Genomic DNA, 19,822 nt, shown 5'->3' with positions numbered 1-19,822 from the left:
GATTATCATGTGTCCTGATTTGTTCATATGTTGGACAAACACATTTTGTACTATATGATGAATGAATGATTTATTTGTCTATTGGACAATAAGTTCTAATGACACATATGTTGAAATTTCACATTCCTTTATAAAGTCCAAGCAAAGGCCAACATTGGAATTAACACATGGACTACCCTCCAAATATTGAACACCTTTACAATAATCAATTAAGGATTTTAGCCCTCGACTTCACACATTACTTAATTGTTCACTTCATTAGCAGTATGGCTTAACCTTGCTCCCATACTACATAATCTAAGGATCTAGAGGATACTCAACACTCCACTTCAAGAGGCAACTTACTCAAGAAAGGTGTTTTAGCATTAGATTTTTTAGAGCATCACAACACATCCACATAATGAAATATTTTAACTTTGAAAAAATAATACTTTCTTCTCTAGTCCTAAGTATAACAATACAACTCAACAACATTCATCATGCAACATTTTAGCACAACTCAGCTTAACACAACATCTTTACTTATTCAACAAAAATTATACAATGCTCGGAAAGTTATCCAATTCATCATAAATCATCTTAACATACTTTATTTCAACTTTCTACAATAAGATTCATTAATCATAGCAACATAGTACACCATAGCATTATTATGGCTATGACGATTGGTTGTGAAACGGTCGAGAACATATACGACCATGATTAGGCCTCTAACTATGATGGTTAGGACACGATCTATGAAGCCTTGATGGGTGCCAATTCTAAGAGGGAGCTAACGTATGCCAAACTCACCAAGGAAGCTAAGATCTACTAGTAGGTTATAAACAAGCTATGCTTCACACAGTTGGATCAAAAGACAACATCTCTGAGTACCAAAAGTTTGGGTTGCTTCATTAGGTTATATGGAAACCTTTAAACTTGCCAAATTTGATTTTGCCTAATTGGTTTCATAGCATGAAACTGTTGGGATTTCAAGGTAATTTTCAAAATAAAATTTAATTAAAAGAAGAAACCATGAGTGAAAAACCTCCTTTCCATGGATCACACATTGCCTAGAATCATGCTAATGGTTAAAATTTTATCTTTGTAGCATGATTTATATCGATTTTGAAGATTCCTCTATGTGGTTGAAGGAAAAATGCCATCACTAAGCACCAAAGGGTATGGACACTCTACGAAAATCACATGAGAAACATAGAGGGCATGACTTTGGTGCTAGCCATGGGTGGATAGAGTTAGGGTTTTGTGCCTCCCACAAAAAACCCTTAGAGACCTCTTTTTGATTCTCTCTTAGAAATATGTGTATAATATGAATAATTTAACCTATCTATTTATAAAGTGTCATTGACCTAATCTACCTCACTACAAAAAATATGCAATTTAGCGACTACCAAAATCAGTCGCTAAATTGCAAAAATCAGTCGCTATTTACTTTAGCGACCGAATTAGGGACCGAATTTAATCAGTCGCTAAAACCCTGGTCGCTAAGCTATTTAGCGACTGAAAAATTTTCGGTCGCTATTTAGCGACCAAAAATTTCGGTCGCTAAATGGTTGAAATGATTGAAGTGTATGAGACCAAATTAGTGACTGAATAAATCAGTCGCTAAATCGGTCGCTAAATATTTATTTTTTATTTTATTAAATTTTATAGACGTCGCAAATTTGGTCGCTATGAACCACTCATATTTGGCCTCTTAAGGATTTTATTTCACAATACTTAAGTTTTTAGCATGTTTTGTCCTTAATTACACAATTTTTGAAAACTTCTCAGAAGGTCACCCATCCCTACATTATTCCAAGTCAAGCACGCTTAACTGTGAAGTTCTTATGAGATAAGCTACCGAAAACCAAATGCATGTTGTTAGTATAAGTAGTACAAATTAATTCATTTAAGTCATCCTCAACTATCCAATCTCATATTTATATTATTTTTGGATCCTTATCATTTTGGTATATTTGGACCGTTATAAATATATAATAATATATATAATAATTATATTACTAATAATAATAATTATATTATACTTAGTTAATCTTTATTTATATATATACTTACTTTTATAATTAACAATCTACTTATTTCTATTTAAAATTAATTTTATGATACAATTTAAATTATTTATTATAAATTTAAAAGTTTAAGTAATAATTTATATATTTTAAAATGAGAATGGTTATAATAACACTGGTATAACTTTTATACTAAGTATTACACCGCTCAATAAATTTATATTAAATGTGAATTTTGTAAATCCAACTGATAGATTGAAAGTTCATATCACTTTATATGTTTATATTAATTTTTTTTAAAATTAAACAAGAACTTAAAAGTAATCAAAGTGCTCATATTTTATTTGAAATGAATATATTACTTCAATTTTGTTTTACAAGAATGAAGTATCAAATCATCTTGAATTCATATAAGATTTTGTATATATGATCTAAGAGTAAAAAACTTTCAATCTAACGGATAAATTTATAAAATTCACATTTAATATAAAGTTATTGAGCGATGTAATACTTAGTAAAAGTTACACCAATGTTATTATAACCCTTCTCTTTTAAAATATCATTTTTATAAATTAAATTTTAATATTTTAAATAAATTATTAATTAACTTAATATATTTATTTATCTTAAATCTAAGATATAAAATCAAAAAAATGTATTTATCCTTGTTTTATTTTCTAATTATCAACCATTAATAAAATACTAATTTAAAATTTAAATATAAAAATTTATTTAAAAATAACGTTATCATAAGTTAGAAATATATATTATAAATATGGATCAAAATAAATAAGAAATTTTAAAATTCATATACTCTAATTAAAAAACTGCCTAAAAATCCAATCGTAAAAAAAAAACCTCTAAATATTTTTTCACATAAATAACTATTGGTATTAATTATGTAGGAGTGCATATAAATATTTTGTTTAATATAAATTAATGTCTTGCTCTTACAAAAAAAAAAAAGAAAATGGGATCGATACTCAACAAAAATATTATCATCACTTTTAAGCAATTTATACTTTTTTTAAGTTTTACATAGTGACCGAATAGAATTTTGTCGCTAACTTTAACTAATATTTAGGTACCAAATAGAATTCCGTTGCTAATTTTAACTAATATTTAGCAACCGAATAAAACTACATCGCTAATTGTAACTAATATTTAGCGATTGAATTTAATTATGTCGCTAAAAAAATCAAAATTTCTTATTTAGAGACCGAATTCAATTTCGTCACTAATTTTAACTAATATTTAGCAACCGAATTTAATTTCGTCGCTAAAAAAATCAAAATTTCGGATTTAGGGACCGAATTAAATTTCGTCGCTAAAAAATCAAAATTTCTAATTTAGCGACCGAAATAGCGACCGAATTGAATTCGGTTGCTAATTTTAAATAATACTTAGCGACCGAATTCAATTCCATTACTAAATTTAACTACTATTTAGCGACTGAATTCAATTCCGTCGCTAATTTTAACTATTATTTAGCGACCAAATTCAATTTCGTCGCTAAAAAAAATCAAAATTTATAATTTAGCGACTGAAATAACGACCAAATTTAATTCCGTCGCTAAATTTAACTACGTTTTAGCGACGAAATTCAACTTCGTCGCTAATTTTAACTATTATTTAGCAACCGAATTAAATTTGGTCGCTAAAAAAATAAAAATTTATACTTTAGCGATCGAAATAGCGACCGAATTCAATTCTGTCGCTAAATTCAACTACTATTTAGCGACCGAATTCAATTTCGTCGCTAATTTTAACTAATATTTAGCGACCGAATTAAATTCCGTCGCTAAAAAAATCAAAATTTATAATTTAGCGACTGAAATAGAGACCGAATTTAATTTCGTTGCTAAAAAAAATCAAAATTTATAATTTAGCGACCGAATTTAATTCCATCGCTAAAAAATCAAAAAAATTTATTTAGTGACCGAAATAGTGACCGATTTTCTAGTGACGACTTATTTTGGTCGCTAAACCGGTCGCTATTTTGATTTTTCATAATCGGTCGCTAAATCAGTCGCTAAATAACGACTGATAAATTTTGGTCGCTAATTTCGGTCGCTATTTTGCAATTTTCTAGTAGTGCTCTTTGATTGGTTTGTATAAGTCAAAAGAAAATCGCATATTTATTGATATCAAGATCATAGCCGAACCAATGCTTTTGAAAATAATGGTTTGCCTCCTTATCAAAAAGTTGAAAGAGGTTACAAAAAAAAAATGGGGAAGGGATCTATAATGAGTTATGTGTTGGACAAAGTACAATAGGCTAATTTGGCTATCCACCTACAAAGGTGATGTCAACATCTTTTATTGATATCAAGATCATAGCCGAAACTGTGAGGAAATGATTTAGTTCGAACTCAAACCTTTAGAGAGGATGATGTACAAGAAACTGTACCTAAAGTGGGTGGATAGGATAATATGGCTTGCAAAAGAATTCAATACCTTAGGTTTTGCCACCTTTTTAGGAGAGGATGGCAAGTCCACTATAGAAAGTGTAGGCCATTGCATTGAACAATGTAAAGAAGCTAGCCAAAAATAAACTCCAACTATTTCCTTTGTTACTTATAGGAGTAACTTTTACATGATACCTGAATCTACCCCCAATTTAGTGTAAAATCTTTCCAATATGTGAATATTGTGTTCATGATTGATTTTATCAGCCACAATTAAAAGTCATGACTGTCGACTTAATGAGCACCATACAAATGGTGGATGAATTGGTTGGGAATTTCATTTTGAGATTTTGAAAAATGGGAAGTCATCCCTCAATACAACTACTAGAAATGAATGTGTTTTAATGATAATCGATAACATGTATCCCTAACTTAAATAAGGGCTAGTGGCACAGAGTGGCACAGGAGTATCAACTGATAAAAAAGCCAAATACGATTTCGACATTATGAAGGTTGAACAAATATTTGATCATTTGTTAAAAGATCACCAAAATTTGGATAAAGAAAAACCATTAAATGCCATCAACAAAAGAATTGATGGGTAAAAATTATTGTAAGTGGCACAACATATAGCCATCTTACAACAAATTGCATACTATTTTGAAAAGCTATACATAAGGATTTGAAACAAGGTTGCTTCAAGCTAGTTGAAAAAGGTACTATTGGCATGGCTGTGGATAATGATCCTTTCCCCAAATTGGACATTAACATGGTTTTGATCACCTCTAAAGACAAAGCGAAATATGTGTGAAGAGAAAAGGTGGTAAAATCGAAAATTCCTTAAAATAGTCAAAAAAAACATTAGTATTTACCAAATACAAATGCTGGATAAAAGGGGGATTTGGGTTCCACACAATGCTTCCATCGACCACAAGATTTATACCACAAAAAATTTGTCATATAGTAATACAAACTGTAATGATATAATACTTCTCACTAAAAATTACTTTTACCTATTATAGATACAATATATGTTGATATATTATTAAAAAGTGTAGGTATAAACTATAGTGCCACATAATATATGTTGTTAAATCTCATTCAAAATTAATACTAAAATTCTGTGAAGTTATATGTCAAATAAATTTATGCTTATATATTTTGTATCTATAGTGACACTTTTTTATATTTTATTATATGTAACATTTATTGATGTGATACCTAAACCAAAAAGAATCATTGGCCAAGAGTTAATCGCCATGCGGCAAGCTAAGACAAACATGGAGGACTACTAATAATTTGAGGACTTAAGACAACATATTCAAGTAGCAAAAGTCGGCTTGAAGGTCACCTATGATCTCTTACCTTAACAAAAGAAACGGGTTGTTAAATTCCACGTGGAAAACATGATAAATACTATTTGTATCACCGTTCATAATGAGGAAGTTCATATTAGCAAAACGATCAAAACCATCCACATATGCTAAGGTGGATCATATAAGCCATAAAAGAAATGAACTATTATCGAAGACTCCAAGAAGTGGTCTAATTTGAACCTTGAAGAGGAGGCTTCGACAAACAAGGTCATCAAGAAAATGAAACAAACTTTGGAGACTATCACCATGTTGGTAGACAGAGGACATGGGGAGTTCTTTAATCCAAAGGTTATATAGGATCTAGATCAATCTTTTCGAAAGACCCTAGAGGTTTTAAAATGTGATCAATCGAACTCGACAATAATGAATCAGTTAAACTTGGGTGCAGTACTGATCACTAGCCCTATAAATGCCTTGGAAGAAAATGCGATATATTAGGACACCCAGCCGTTGGAAGAATCGAGTAAGGACCACAACTTAAAAAAATTGAGAATTCTTAGTTGGAGGATTGATAAAATGGGGATGACCTTTTGGTTTTGGAGATAGATGTTATTGACTTGATATAAACTTGGTTATATATTTTAATTAATTAATAACATAACACTAAATCTTGTTCAATGCTCCATGTTATTTTCTTTTTGTGTTTTTAACCATGATATTGGTACAAAGTATCCGCTATCAGAAGTAGTGATCTAAATCGAGATTCATGATTATACACAAAATGAGTATTCCCTTTCCAATATACTCTATTCAAAACCCAAGGTGGGGATTCAAACTTAGGACAATTTGATCAAGGGATAGGGATATAAGTTGTTATCACTTGTATCAACCAATTCCAGTATTTTTCATGTCATTTTCTCATTAAATTACTCGTTTCTATCAATTTTCAAAAACAACGCACAAACTCACGATCAAGATTATCAACAACAAAAAAAATATTGATTATTTTTAATCTAAAATATTTGAAGGATTAAAAATCAAAGACTTAAAAATCACAAAAGAATTAGTGATTATTATTTGTTTCAAATCATGATGATAAGGAATCATCTTTTTGCAAGAATAGAATTTGTTGAAAAACCTTGAATCCTACCAAATAGATATCGAATTTGGCCATGGAGTATTATCGTGGTTTTTTTAGTAAATCAAGGTAAATAAGAACACCCACAACCTAGAAAAGTTAAATTGAACAAGTACCTTAAAGAATTTCTTATGTTAAATCAATATATCGATCAATTTATTTAAACCAAAATATCCACTAGAGAGGAAGAATATATCAATATAACTCATATATAACAACATACTTATTACAATAATAATTAGTTGGAGATGGTAAAAACACACTGAAGACACTTATCCAATCAAAATAATTGACACTTCGAAATTAGTTGTTGTTGTCATACCAAGATTGCTTTAGAAGATACTCAATTGTCTTCTTGTCCACCTGGAAAGCTTTGGTTAAAACCTCTGTAGAAATAGGTGGAGTAGCTTTAAACAAAGCATTTGCGATAGTGATAGTTCCTGGATTTTGACTGCTAAGAGCAGCAATGGCAACTGCATTTCCATACCCCACATTCAATTGAAAATGAACGAGACCAATTGGGAACACAAACACATCGCCCTTATTTAGCACTTTAGTAAAGAGACGATTTCCATCTTGATTGGATGACACAAATCCAACGTAGAGAGTTCCCTCAAGGACTATAAGAATTTCTGTGCCACGAGGGTGAGTGTGAGGAGGGTTTAAACCCTTTGGTGCAAAATCTATGCGAGCCAAAGATATGCCAAGTGTGTTTAGCCCTGGAAGTTGATCAACAAATACAGGAGTCACGTGTGAACCCAATGGATTGTCAGTTTTTCCAGGTTCGACGTGTTGGAAGAAATCTTCAGCTTTCACAAGTTTGGGATCTTTGCAGAACTTTCCATTCACAAACACTGCATATTAACAAGCAAGAGTTTTAATTAAAAAAGTAAATTATAATATATATATATCATGAAATTAACAAGCTCTTAGAATTTGAGTTGTAAGGAATGTTAATTTGTACATACCACCGTCAGTTTCTTTCACTGCCACGCAAAAATATTGCAGAGGACTTGGGTCATAGGCTGAGACAACGGAGGATGTCAAAGCCAAGATAGCAACAATGAAGTAAGCAACCTTCATATTTTCCTAATAGTCTTGAATGATTGATTGTGCTGTATATATGTAATCGCTTGTGAGAATTGAATTTTGATTCTTGTGAAGCTTGCTATTTATAATGACGAAGCATTGAATTGGTTTGCAGTTCATCTTTTCCCTCATGAATTCTTTATTTGATGATGAACCATTCCTTAACGACTAATGCCTACTTGATCAAAGAGTAGACTAATTAAGCAGATGTTCCGCAAGAAAATGAAAAGGCAAGTGTTTTGATATATTACCTTGACTTTGTACCCATTCCTAACATTATTTTATAATGGGAAGCTCCTTAACTGAGTCAAAGTTCAATTAAGACTTTGTCCCAATTTTTCAGACTTGATTTGACAATAATAGTTTAATGTTTTTAAATTGTTTATTGTTTTCGTAACTCATCTTCTATTGGCTTCTTGTTACTGTTGTAAGATTAAACATGGTCATCCAAAGCCCTTGGTATATGGAAATGTTTTGAGGGATTGGGTCTCAATTGGAACCATCACTAATAAATATATATCTTTTGACTTTGCACTTTGCACAGCGCCCTGCTGCAATTGCTTCAGGTCATAATTTAAATATATAACATTATAGTTTTATTTATTTATTTATTTATTTATTTTTATTTTTATTTTTATTTTTATTTTTTTTTATATATATAGGATTACTTTGGTTTTGTTTCTCTTAAATATCTTTCTCGTTTTAGTTCATATATATTTTTTATTCAATTTTATATAATCTTTGTTCTTATTTATGATGATACAATAGAAATTAAAAAGACAAGTCTGATGTTTTAAGAATAATATTGATTTAAAATAAAAATCATCCAATATCATAGATATATATTAGAAGTTTATAATTTTATAGCGGTAAAAAAAAATGGTAACATCATAGTTTGTCATTTTATATGACATTACATCTTATAAATTTGGGCGCTGATATTGATTTAGAAAGGAGGGATATGATGATATTCAAAGGATGGATTCTCAATTCCACTATTATTTTGCAATTGCAAAGTATAGGAACATAACTCTATGTAGATTCTATGCATTTATATATAGAATTATTTTGGTTTACTTGCTTTTTAATATCTTTCTTGTTTTAGGTCATATTTTTTTTTATTTCATCTTATATAATATTAGTTCTTATTATGATGACATAATTTTAATTAAAATTAGTTTAAATTGACAAGTATAGTTTTTTCCATGCCCAATAGTATTGATTTAAAGAAAAATTTAAAACATATTTTTATTTTCTATAATTTTATTAACTTTATCTTTTTGTCTTTATAATTTAAAATAGATTTTTTTAATTTTTATATCTTTTTCAATCTTTTTAGTCCCTGTACTTTGAAATAATTTTTTTAGTTTCCATATTTACAGTTTTTTTTTAATTCTTTTAGTTCTTTTTGTTAATATTTTTTTATAATATAATATATTTTGGGTTGATGTTTTAGAAGTTTTTAATTTTCTAAGAGTATAAAAAATGTATCTTAGCAATATGTATCATAGGTGAGAGTAGGAAAGAGACACAAAGTGTCTAAAACAATGTTTTAAAAAAAATTAATGATAAATATTAAAAAAAAAATTACAAACTATAAAAATTAAAAAGGCTTATCTTAAATTACAAGGATTAAATATAATTAAAAAGATCAGTTTAAAAATTAAAAATGTCTATTTAAAATTATAAGAAAAGATTAAATAAGTAAAATATAATGACTAATTAAAAAATATGTGAACTTAAATAAAATATTTCGATATGAGATATTTATATTAAAAATTTATAATATTATAATGATTGAAATGGTAACATCAGCTAAAATGAAACGAAAGAAGAAAAAATAGGGGTCTGTAAAAATAATTCAGCGAATCAAAACAAAAAAACAACTTTATATTTCAAACATTAAAAAGATATTAAATCTTTAAAACTCTTACATCAGTAAATATATGATAGTACAATATATATATATATATATGTGATTTTTTTTATTGTAATTTATAATTTATGTTTTTGTTAAAATAAATCGATCAACTATTATATATGTAATTTTTGTTGAGATACGTTTTGCTTAGTAATTAAGTGTTTGATTAGACTAACGAGAGTTAGAATTTGATCTATATTATTATCGTTGATATCTTATTCATAAATAAATAAAAAGATATATGCTTTTATTTTGAATTTGACCAAGTTTTATTGAGGACTTGTGTCATATTTGTTAATCAAATAATTTTATAAAAAAAATAGTATTTTATTTGTACAATATTGTACATAATAAATATTTTTTATACAATTAAATTATTTAATAAATAAACATTTTAAATATATAATTTTTATAATATTCAATATATATAATTTTTCTTACAAACTCCCACCACACGTAAGTTTAGACTTGAATTCTAAAGAATCATTAAACTTTAACCTGGGTCATTGTGGACTTTTTTATTGATTTGTAGTAAAGATGTTCATGGATCAGTTTTTTTGAAAAATCCGAATTAAATCAAACTAAATCGTTTTATAAAAGTGGATTGGTTAACCGATCCATTTTTTATAAAGTGGATCAGTTTGATTTTTTTAAAATATGGATCGATTTTTTTGAAATTAGATCGGTTCGGTGTGGTGCGGTTATCCATTTTTTACTCATATATGGATCGGTTTTTTAAAAAAATCGAGCCGAACCAAACCAATCTATTTTGTAAAAATGGATCGTATATTTGAACCAGTTTTATAAAGTGGATCAGTTTGGATTTTTTTTTAAAATGGATCGGATTTTTCAATGTGGATCGGATCAGTTGTGGATCAGTTCGGATCAATTTGGATTTTTTGCAAACCCTTAATTTGTAGGAAGGTTTTTTTTTTCCTTGGTTTGTAGGAAGATCATTTTTTTCCCTTCTTCTCTAGCTAATATATACAAGTAAAAGTAAAATCTAGCCTAATGTTAGGGATTTGACTAACATGACTCCAACTTTCTTGTTGAATTATGTACTATAATCCAGAAATTGAACTAGGCATGAATTTTTCCATGTTTCATTGGGATTATATTTTCTTACTTGATTGTGTAATTCCTTGTTTAGCATAAGGATCGACCCAGGGTGATTTGCAAAAGGATCGATCGAGGACCTAGTCATATCTATTGTGTAGCTTTCCTGGATTTTTTTTTAATGACATGGATTTTTTTTAATGACAAGAAATACATATCTTACATAAGGATAGGGGAAATAATTGGAGACACTATGAAAAATAATAGGTTTAATGAGGTTTATATTTGGCCTTACCAGAGGTTTTAACCTCCATTAAGTGCATTACCTGTAGTTGGACTTTCCCTTAGTAAATTGTCTATGGTTAATGTATTACCTGAGGTTTTGAACAACTCTCAAAAATTGCTAAATTTACCCGTGATTTGGTATATGGAAATGTTTTGAGGGATTGGGTCTCAATTGGAACCATCACTAATAAATATATATCTTTTGACTTTGCACTTTGCACAGCGCCTCTGCAATTGCTTCAGGTCATAATTTAAATATATAACATTATAGTTTTTTTTTATTGAATTACTTTGGTTTTGTTTCACTTAATATCTTTCTCGTTTTAGTTCATATATATCTTTTATTCAATTTTATATAATCTTTGTTCTTATTTATGATGATACAATTAACAGCAATTAAAAAGACAAGTCTGATGTTTTCAAAATAATATTGATTTAAAATAAAAATCATCCAATATCATATATATATATATATTAGAAGTTTATAATTTTATAGCGGTAAAAAAAATGGTAACATCATAGTTTGTCATTTTATATGACATTACATCTTATAAATTTGGGCGCTGATATTGATTTAGAAAGGAGAGATATGATGATATTTAAAGGATGGATTCTCAATTCCACTATTATTTTGCAATTGCAAAGTATAGGAACATAACTCTAGGTAGATTCTATGCATTTATATATAGAATTATTTTGGTTTACTTGCTTTTAAATGTCTTTCTTCTTTTAGGTCATGTTTTTTTATTTATTTCATCTTATATAATATTAATTCTTATTATGATGACATAATTTTAATTAAAATTAGTTTAAATTGACCAGTATAGTTTTTTCCATGCCCAATAGTATTGATTTAAAGAAAAATTTAAAATATATTTTTATTTTCTATAATTTTATTATCTTTATCTTTTTTTCTTTATAATTTAAAATAGATTTTTTTAATTTTTATATCTTTTTCAATCTTTTTAGTCCCTATACTTTGAAATAATTTTTTTAGTTTCTATATTTACAGTTTTTTTTTTAATTCTTTTAGTTCTTTTTGTTAATATTTTTTTATAATATAATATATTTTGGGTTGATGTTTTAGAAGTTTCTAATTTTCTGAGAATATAAAAAATGTATCTTAGCAATATGTATCATAGGTGACACAAAGTGTCTAAAACAATGTTTTAAAAAAAATTAATGATAAATATTAAAAAATAATAAAATTACAAACCATAAAAATTAAAAAGGCTTATCTTAAATTACAAGGATTAAATATAATTAAAAAAGATCAGTTTAAAAATTAAAAATGTCTATTTAAAATTATAAGAAAAGATAAAATAAGTAAAATATAATGACTAAAATAGTATGTGAACTTAAATAAAATCTTTCGATATGAGATATTTATATTAAAAATTTATAATATTATAATGATTGAAATGGTAACATCAGCTAAAATGAAACGAAAGAAGAAAAAAATAGGGGTCAGTAAAAATAATTCAGCGAATCAAAATAAAAAAAACAACTTTATATTTCAAACATTAAAAAGAGATTAAATCTTTAAAACTCTTACATTAGTAAATATATGATAGTACAATAGTTATATATATATATATATATATATATATATATATATATATATATATATATATATATGTGTGATTTTTTTTATTTTAATTTATAATTTATGTTTTTGTTAAAATAAATCGATCAACTATTATATATGTAATTTTTGTTGAGATACGTTTTGCTTAGTAATTAAGTGTTTGATTAGACTAATGAGAGTTAGAATTTGATCTATATTATTATCGTTGATATCTTATTCATAAATAAATAAATAAAAAGATATATGCTTTTATTTTGAATTTGACCAAGTTTTATTGAGGACTTGTGTCATATTTGTTAATCAAATAATTTTATAAAAAAAATAGTATTTTATTTGTACAATATTGTACATAATAAATATTTTTTATACAATTAAATTATTTAATAAATAAACATTTTAAATATATAATTTTTATAATATTCAATATACATAATTTTTCTTACAAACTCCCACCAGAGGTAAGTTTAGACTTGAACTCTAAGGAATCATTAAACTTTAACCTCGGTCATTGTGGACTTTTTTATTGATTTGTAGTAAAGGTGTTCATGGATCAGTTTTTTTGAAAAATCCGAACTAAATCAAACCAAATCGTTTTATAAAAGTGGATTGGTTAACCGATCCATTTTTTATAAAGTGGATCAGTTTGATTTTTTTAAAATATGGATCGATTTTTTTGAAATTAGATCGGTTCGGTGCGGTGCGGTTATCCATTTTTTACTCATATATGGATCGGTTTTTTAAAAAAATCGAGCCGAACCAAACCAATCTATTTTGTAAAAATGGATCGGATATTTGAACCGATTTTATAAAGTGGATCGGTTTGGATTTTTTTTTAAAATGGATCGGATTTTTCAATGTGGATCGGATCAGTTGTGGATCAGTTTGGATCAATTTGGATTTTTTGCACACCCTTAATTTGTAGGAAGGTTTTTTTTTTTCCTTGGTTTGTAGGAAGATCATTTTTTTCCCTTCTTCTCTAGCTAATATATACAAGTAAAAGTAAAATCTAGCCTAATGTTAGGGATTTGACTAACATGACTCCAACTTTCTTGTTGAATTATGTACTATAATCCAGAAATTGAACTAGGCATGAATTTCTCCATGTTTCATTGGGATTATATTTTCTTACTTGATTGTGTAATTCCCTTTTTAGCATAAGGATCGACCCAGGGTGATTTGCAAAAGGATCGATCGAGGACCTAGTCATATCTATTGTGTAGCTTTCCTGGATTTTTTTTTTAATGACATGGATTTTTTTTAATGACAAGAAATACATATCTTACATAAGGATAGGGGAAATAATTGGAGACACTATGAAAAATAATGGGTTTAATGAGGGTTATATTTGGCCTTACCAGAGGTTTTAACCTCCATTAAGTGCATTACCTGTAGTTGAACTTTCCCTTAGTAAATTGTCTATGGTTAATGTATTACCTGAAGTTTTGAACAACCCTCAAAAATTTCTAAATTTACCCGTGATTTGGTATATGGAAATGTTTTGAGGGATTGGGTTTCAATTGGAACCATCACTAATAAATATATATCTTTTGACTTTGCACTTTGCACTTTGCACTTTGCACAGCGCCTGCTGCAATTGCTTCGGGTCTTAATTTAAATATATAACATTATAGGTTTTTTATTTTATTTTATTTTATTTTTATTTTATTTTATTTATTTATTTTTATTATATATATATATAGGATTACTTTGGTTTTGTTTCTCTTAAATATCTTTCTCGTTTTAGTTCATATATATTTTTTATTCAATTTTATATAATTTTTGTTCTTATTTATGATGATACTGTTGGGATTCATCTCAAGTCCCACATCTGTATAATGAAGGAATATTGGCTAGTTTATAAAGGTGTCCACCATTTCATATAGTATGAGGCCTTTTGGGAAGGAGCCCAAAAACAAAATCGTGCGGGCCTAGCCCAAAGCGGACAATATCATACTATGGTGGAGTAACAGGTGAACTATCGGGCCCTAAAAGTGGTATCAGAGCCAACAGTTCGGCTGGGTTTGATGCGGGAAGACCCTAAGTGTTGTGCCTCGCGATGGAGAAGAGATCCCGTAGAGACTAGCCCGCAAGCGGACAATATCATACTATGGTGGAAAACTATCTGGCCCTACAGATACATACTATGGTGGAGTAACAAGTGAACTATCGGGCCCTACAGATACAATAGAAATTAAAAAGACAAGTGTGATGTTTTAAGAATAATATTGATTTAAAATAAAAATCATCCAATACCATAGATATATATTAGAAGTTTATAATTTTATAGCGGTAAAAAAAATGGTAACATCATAGTTTGTGATTTTATATGACATTACATATTATGAATTTGGGTTCTGATATTGATTTAGAATGGAGGGATATGATGACATCCAAAGGATGGATTCTCAATTCCGCTATTATTTTGCAATTGTAAAATATAGGAACATAAGTCTATGGAGATTCTATGCATTTATATATATAGAATTATTTTGGTTTACTTGCTTTTAAATGCCTTTCTTGTTTTAGGTCATATATATATATATATATATATATATATATATATATATATATATATATATATATATATATATATATATATATATATATATATATATATAATTTCATCTTATATAATATTAATTCTTATTATGATGACATAATTTTAATTAAAATTAGTTTAAAGGACAAGTATAGTGTTTTCCATGCCCAATAATATTGATTTAAATAAAAGTTTAAAATATATTTTTATTTTCTCTAATTTTATTAACTTTATCTTTTTATCTTTATAATTTAAAATAATTTTTTAATCTTTATATCTTTTTTAATCTTTTTAAGTCTCTATACTTTAAAATAGATTTTTCAATTTCTACATTTACAGTTTTTTTAATCCATTCACTAGTACAAATATATGTTTTTTACGTCACTGTATTCTCGTTGAAAAACGAAAAATTAGACGTAAAAAAAAATGCGGTGACATTTTTGAAATTATATCCAAGTTTTTTATGTCAGATATCACGAGGTTCGACGTAAAAAGTCTAATCTACGTCGGACTACAAGGAGACTTGACGTAGATTTCAAATTTTACGTCAGACCTCATGGTGTTCAATGTAAAAACCTTGTTATATCCCCTTCCCCTAATTCATTTCGTCGCACGCGCGAGGGTTTTTTAAGTGCAGAAAGTTCAAGCGACATCCATTCGTCACAGTGAACGAAGAGTTTGTACGCAACCTGAGTGTTTCCGGTCACGATGAACGATGACGACGGTGGCAGCGATTGGATTGGGTTGGAGGATACATTGTTAGGGTTTTTCTCTAGCGATTTCCGAAAATGGTGGTATGAGACTTTTGGGTGCTTTTCGGTCACGGTGAGCGACGATAACAACAATGATAAAACCCATTTTTAATTTTGAACCTATCTCTCCGATTGTATTGAAGTATTTGGGTATTTTTTGGACGTGTTCACGGATTGAGATTTTTTTTTGTCTGTCAACTATTTTACGTCGGACGTGGAGAATGTCTAACGTAATTTTACGTCGGCTAAAACACTCGACGTAAATTTACGTCTCCCGCATTGACGTCAGACTTTTTTTTGACGTAAAATGTCTCTTTTGTACTAGTGATTTAGTCCATTTTGTTAAAAAAAATTGTAATATAGTATATTTTGTGTTAATGTTTTAGAAGTCTTTAATTTTGTGAGAGTATAAAAAATGTGACTTAATAATGAGTATAATAGGTGAGAGTATGAAAAGGACACAAAATGTCGAGAGACAACATTATAAAAAAAAATAATGATAGATACTAAAAAAATTTAATAAAATTACAAACATAAAGATTAAAAATACTTATCTTAAATTACAAGAACTAAAAATAATTATAAAAGATAAATTTAAAAACTAAAAATTCTATTTAAAATTATAAGAACTAAAAAAAAATAAGTAAAAGATAAGACTAAAAAAGAATATGAACTAAATAAAATCTCCCAATATATGAGATATTTATATTAAAAAATTATAATATTATAATTATTGAAATGGTAACATCATAAGCTAAAATGAAACGAATAAAAAAAATATAGGGATCGATCTATACAGGAAAAAATAATTCAGCGAATCAAAACAAAAAAAAAACTTTATATTTCAAACATTAAAGACATTGCATCTTTAAAACTCTTAATAGTTAGATGTTCTTTATATATATATATAGTGTGTGTGTGTGTGGTTTTTTGTTTTTTTATTTGAATTTATGATTTATGTTTTTGTTAAAATAAAATTGATCATGTATTATATAGGTAATATTTATTGATTTACGTTTGACCTAGCAATTAAGTGTTTGGCTAGATTTAGAGTTTGAGCTTTATTACCGTTGATGTCTTATTCAAAGAAAAAAAAAGGAAGTACACTTTTACTTTTAATATTGACCGAGTCTTGTTGAGGACTTGCATTGTATTTGTTAATGAAATTAATTTATAGCAAAATTAGTATTTTTTTTTATAATATTCTACATGATAAATATTATATATATATATATATAATTCAATTATATAATAAAAATATATAATTTTTATAGCATTCAATATTCATAATTTTTCTTACAAGTCTCCATTACACTTATGTTAAGTTAGGACTTGAACTCTAAGAAATTATTAACCTCTGGAAAGTGCTACTGCTACCCGTTATATGCAATTGTTAGCGACGCCACTCTATATGTTATATACATGATTCAATAAGCATTATTATCCACCGCCACCGCAAAAAACAACTGCAGAAAGAGTGAAAAGACAAAACATCATTATTTCTTCACTTCACGGATTAGGATCCCTCACTCATTCAATATCTTCTCACAAATACTAAGTTCACGCGGTACAGGTATGACTTTTCCCTTTTTTTCATGCTAATTAGTAAAACTATGCAATATTTATCTTCTTCTTTTATAAGTTTATGTTTGATAAAATATTGTTTCTGGATGTAACCTTCCTTTCATAAATGATTTTCCTTATTTTTCTTTAACATAATAATTTAAAGCTTGAAGCATATGTGGTTGTAGTAAGTTATTTTAAAACTGTTTCTTATATGTTTCTACACACAATCTTGCTTCAATGTATTATTACCTCCTAGAGTTCCTCATCTTTTCTTTTCCTTCTTATTAGATGTAGTAAGTGAAAATCACCCCTTGTCATACATTTAAATATTAACCGAGAGAAAGCGTGAGTCTCTAGTACATTACAACTTTTCATTTTGCCATTCTTCATATGCATGACCTCATTTAAATTATCTCTCTCCTTACATATGACATATTAAGATAATTAGGTAATAGTAATGACTAAAATACATTTATTTTGTATATTCATTAATTCAAGATACAAATTAATAATAATTAGTATTTAATTAATTGTTTTAACAAGATTTAATATATCAACAGATTAAAAATATCTAGTTTTCACCTTTATTAGGTTAATTATTTTCGATAAAAAGGAGGAGATTAATTAGACGTGACGTATTTTTGAACTCTAAAATTATTGAGACACACATTGTGACAACGTGATAGTCTTAAGATCCTCAAAAATAATATATGATATAAATTATGTTCTTTATTTTAAGTCAAATTTTATAATCCATTAAGAAAATAATTCAAAATTATAACATCGAATAAAAATTACTTGAATATAACATTCTTGTAATCCTAGAGTTTAAAGATATAAGTTGCGACAACTTATTAATTACCTTTCCCAAATTAACCAAAATACAATTTATAAGTGTTAAAAATATTGTCATAACATTATACTAAATACTAAAAGGCATTGTAACAAATTTATTAAGAATTGATAATTTGACGCCACGAGTAAATATAATAACAATAATTACAATCAAAATTAAATGTTGACTTTGGTGTACATTTTTGTCAATTTTATATTTTAAGATGTATGAGTTGAGATAACTCAGAAATCTTAAATTAAATTAAGAAATAATTTTTTTAAAATTATTATCAAAAACTTTTTTAAAAGAACTAAGTGATTCTGATTCTCTATTTTGCATGGAAATACATCGGAGTAGGACGTCTCTCCTGTCGAGCCAAAAAAAAAACATATATACATAATATTATCTTTCCTTTTTATAATAATAATAATTTTAATATTTTATAAAATAAACACACTAGTTAAATAAAATACATTTGATTGTTATAAATATTTTATAAGTTATACATAATTTGTTTAATTAATTAAAGGTTCGTCTTAGGACAAACGTTTATAAGGTACTAATACCTTCCTTACACGTAATCGATTCCTGAACTCAACATTTGATTTTCATAGACTATTTTCTATTTTGTAGTTTTTTTAATATTTTTTTTAAATATAAACATTGATGACGACTCCATATTTATTAAAAAAAATTATTTTGTTATCCCATGGCGAATGAGGTTGCTACATATATTATAGGATAATTTTGGTTTACTTGCTATTAGATTTCATTCTTGTTTTACTTCATTTTTTTTATTTCATTTTATATAAGTTTAGATCTTATTTTGATGACATAATTAATTAAAATTGGTTAAATGACAAATAAGCTATTTTTCAAATAATACTAATTTATATAAAATCTTCCAAAATGAGAGATTTATATTAAAAAAATTATGATTTTATCATGATTGAAATGGTAACATCATAGGCTAAAATGAAACAAAGATAAAAAATATAGAGATTTGAATAGGAAAAATAATTTAGCAAATTAAAACAATAATTACTTTATATTTCAAATATTAAAAAGAGATTTAATCTTTAAAACTTGTATATCAATAAATGTATGATAGTACAATATATGATAGTACAATAGTTATTAAAAAGAGATTCTAAGGCATGCCTAGCTCGTTCGGTTTGCAAGAATCCAATTAGTTTATCGGGAAAAAAACATTAGACATTTTCATCTTCTGAAACCAATACTTTTGGTGTTATTTGACACTATATAATTTCTATATGTCTATTATGGATCTATAAACTCCCTGGGATCTATAAACTT

At 27.2% G+C, this 19,822-nt stretch overlaps 1 protein-coding gene across 1 annotated transcript; it reads right to left on the bottom strand.

The window, feature by feature from the left end:
* Positions 1-296: 296 nt before the first annotated feature.
* On the bottom strand, positions 297-9,976 carry LOC145956762 (germin-like protein subfamily 1 member 7). Its single transcript, XM_083072406.1, has 2 exons — positions 7,843-9,976; positions 297-7,728 (listed from the first exon to the last, which is right to left on the bottom strand). The coding sequence occupies exons 1-2, from the start codon at positions 7,955-7,957 to the stop codon at positions 7,178-7,180; spliced, it is 666 nt and encodes a 221-aa protein (XP_082928532.1). The 5' UTR covers positions 7,958-9,976; the 3' UTR covers positions 297-7,177.
* Positions 9,977-19,822: the final 9,846 nt, after the last annotated feature.

This window comes from Cajanus cajan, chromosome 4 (genome assembly GCF_000230855.2).
Source record: "Cajanus cajan strain Asha chromosome 4, NIPB_CcT2T_4, whole genome shotgun sequence".
In the NCBI taxonomy this organism is placed as follows: domain Eukaryota; kingdom Viridiplantae; phylum Streptophyta; class Magnoliopsida; order Fabales; family Fabaceae; genus Cajanus; species Cajanus cajan.
The sequence above is the reverse complement of the archived record's forward strand: the minus strand, read 5'-3'. Positions and strand labels throughout refer to the sequence as shown.

What these genes read in the sequence shown, in the direction of transcription:
- LOC145956762 (XM_083072406.1), bottom strand. Translation starts at nt 7,957, where the DNA reads ATGAAGGTTGCTTACTTCATTGTTGCTATCTTGGCTTTGACATCCTCC. An exon ending in AGTGAAAGAAACTGACGGTG is followed by an intron (nt 7,729 to 7,842) that starts GTATGTACAAAT and finishes GTTAATATGCAG; the next exon opens with TGTTTGTGAATGGAAAGTTC.